Below are 3257 nucleotides of genomic sequence, written 5' to 3'. Positions count from 1 at the left end.
AAATAAAAAAAAATAAAAAAATATTGACAAATTGACCTCTTCACATAGAGCAATGCCGTTGGTTGATTTTTTATCGATAGAAAAAGAGGAGGAAACCAATAAAACAACCCCTTTGTACATCTTAACTAGCTAGCTAGCTAGCGAATTTTAGAATATAATAAATTAAATTATTTTAAATAAAAAATAATAAAGAAGACAACAATTAAATTTTTTATTAATATAGATCATGATCATCGTATGTCTCGGGTTCAAAAATCACATGTCAATAATAAATTATTTATCTAGATTACAGAGATAGAAACCAAGAATGAATATGATATAAAAAGAAATAAAAAATAATATTTTTTATAAAATAAGAGATAGAAATGCAAGAAAATATGTAAATAAAAAAATATAGGAGATTTTTATATAAATATAATTTTTAATATAGAATATTATAAAAAAAATTATTTAATTTAAAAATAAACATAAATTTCATAATATATTTAAACAAGTTCTAAAAAAATTACAAATTTTGAGTTACAGACTAAACGTCTTTGTGTGCAAATGTATTTTCAATAATTTTTTAATATTGCAAAATAAGTTTAGAATATTTTCAAACGACGCTCAAAAATGTTTTTTGATATTTTAAAAATGAGAATGTTTTAGAAATGTCAAAACGATACCCCCTATGCGTTTTCATGCATCATAGTTATTTATACATAATATTTTAATCTTCATATAATTATTGATGATGGTTTTTGGGACCGACCACCACGTGCCACCTCTGCGACTGAACCTCGAGAATGGAACCTTGGACTTGGGGATATCAGACCTCGGGTGTAGAACCTGCAAGACAATGGAGGGTCGGGGCTAGGGTCCCCCGGGATGGACTCCGACGCTCAAATCAGTAGAATAAATGCCAGTAGAAGTAAATGAGAGAGCTGTAGAGCTTGAATGTACCTAACGAGAATCCTTGTCCTTTATAGGCGAACCCGTTTTGGGATACCCGAGATGAGTGGGCACGACTCTCGAGAATTTCGGTCAAGTTGGAACGAGTCTTGCGGTTCGACCCGAACTTCCTGGGCTTCGCTCCGGAGTGTTGACTTGCCACGTGTCGGTCTCTCAGGTGATCCGCGTGGCAGGTGAAACTATCAGCGCGTAGGAGTATTCTAGTAATTTCAGTTGGTGTCACATCAATTATAAGTATTTTTTTAAGAAATTAATAATTATTTTTTATAAACTATAAATACTTTAAAAGTTGTAATTTCATAAGAAATATTATTAATTACTTAAAAAATTAATTTGATTTTGTAAATATCAACGTTACGTCAATGCAATGCGAACAAAACGCATTATCAGTATAAAAATGAGTGTTTCTTGGAGGATGGAGACCATACAGTCATACTTCGCTTAATTTGCTAAGCTCTCTCTCCCACAGAATGGCGACGCCTCTCAGCCACTTCTCCTCTCTCGCCAAGCCAACCCCCGGCGTTCCGCTACCACCGCACTGCCTCATGACCGTCGCCATGCCCCAGCAGAGCCACCAGTCCTACTGGGCCGCTATTGAAGCAGACATCGACGCCCATCTCAAGAAGACCGTCACCGTCCGGCCGCCGGCCACTGTCTTCGAGCCCATGCACCACCTCGTCTTCGCCCACCACCGAACGAAGGCCCCCGCCCTCTGCCTCGCCGCCTGCGAGCTCGTCGGCGGTGACCGCACCCAAGCCGCCACCGTCGCCGCCGCTTCAGCCCTCCACCTGGTCCACGCCGCCGCCCGCACCCACGAGCACCTCCAGCTCTCCGGAGAAACACAGCCCGACCCGCATACCTCCCACGCCTACGGCCCGAACATAGAGCTCCTCACCGGCGACGGAATCGTGCCGTTCGCGCTGGAGCTGCTCGCACGCTCGGTCGACCCTGCCAGGAAAGACTCCGACCGGGTCCTACGTGCCATAGTCGAGATCACACGTGCGATAGGCCCGCAAGGCTTCATCGGCGGCCGCTACAAGGAGATAAAAGGGAAAGAACAGTCGGCGGCACATGCGTGGGAGAAGAAGGAAGGGGAGCTTCACGCGTGCGGGGCGGCGTGCGGGGCGATCCTGGGCGGGGCGAGCGAGGAGGAGATAGAGAGGCTGAGGGCGTACGGGCTTTACGTGGGGATGATTCATGAGATTATTGCGCGCGGAGATGATGAGGAACGGACGGCTGAGATGAGGCAGCTAGCTCTCAAGCAGTTGTACGGGTTGCATGGCAGGGAGATAGAGCCGTTGGCCAGTCTCGTTGAGGCCAACCTTCGTGTTTCGTGATTTATATTACAATTTATTTTTTAAACTCTATATTTTGCAATAAATTAATTAGTATATTCCAATTTTTATTATCGCAATTATTAAATTATAAATAAATTTTATTATAATTCAAATTTTCTTTTATTTTTTCATATTTTTATTAAAAAATTAATATAATATATATTAATATAAATTTTAAAAATTACTTGATTTGTACGAATAATTAATATGAAATTAAGAGACATTTTATTACATCACTCAAAACGACTTGTTCATTTATTATAATACGCATGTTCATAAAAAAAATCAAAATAGAGTACAATGAAAAAAAGAGAAAAATCAAACATGCATTCTCGTAAATAAAGTCATAACTTTGTCTGGGTTCAAAATTATCAAAAAGCCTTTAATCGCTAAAATATAAAATTTATTTTTAATCGCTTTTCGAGAAAAAAATATTTTTGTCCTTTCCAAAAAAATTAATTACATGTTAATATGTTATAGCCACTTTACTAGTTTTGACCCCACCATCTAATCTTTCACATCAATACTTTATTTAAGAATTCAAAATGAAAACAAAAACATCAAAAGACCAAAAAATCCCAACATTTGAAAACACAACAAAATACATTTTCCAACAAACCCCCAAAGCCACAACCATTGTAGCAACCTAAAACACTGCCACCGTTGTGCAAAACCACCACCATCACTACCAAACGCCTGTAACACCGCCACAAAATTGAAAGAAAAACATAACTACCAATCATTTTAATGATAATAAAATGTACGAATTGAAAGAAAAAAAATAAAAAATAACAATAATTGGGCATTGTTGGGTACTAAACTCGATGATCGGGTTTAGTGGGCAAACGAAACCCGATCTAGGTTTAGTTGGTCCATTAAACCTGATGGACCAACAAAATCTGAAACTAAAATTAAATCACTTCTTATTTTTTTTTGTCATGGGATTTTCCTAATTACCTAGAGATTATT

The 3257-nt window shown here is 38.4% G+C and overlaps 1 protein-coding gene across 1 annotated transcript; it reads left to right on the top strand.

Annotated features, from left to right (window-relative positions):
- Positions 1-1362: 1362 nt before the first annotated feature.
- LOC127791521 (heterodimeric geranylgeranyl pyrophosphate synthase small subunit, chloroplastic-like) lies at positions 1363-2401 on the top strand. Its single transcript, XM_052321442.1, has one exon. The coding sequence runs from the start codon at positions 1422-1424 to the stop codon at positions 2286-2288; it is 867 nt and encodes a 288-aa protein (XP_052177402.1). The 5' UTR covers positions 1363-1421; the 3' UTR covers positions 2289-2401.
- Positions 2402-3257: the final 856 nt, after the last annotated feature.

The sequence above is a fragment of the Diospyros lotus genome, chromosome 15, assembly GCF_014633365.1.
Source record: "Diospyros lotus cultivar Yz01 chromosome 15, ASM1463336v1, whole genome shotgun sequence".
Lineage (NCBI taxonomy): Eukaryota > Viridiplantae > Streptophyta > Magnoliopsida > Ericales > Ebenaceae > Diospyros > Diospyros lotus.
This window is presented reverse-complemented; position numbering and strand designations above follow the sequence as displayed.

Bases quoted from the DNA above. Each gene is read 5' to 3' on its own strand.
- LOC127791521 (XM_052321442.1), top strand. From the start codon at position 1,422: ATGGCGACGCCTCTCAGCCACTTCTCCTCTCTCGCCAAGCCAACCCCC.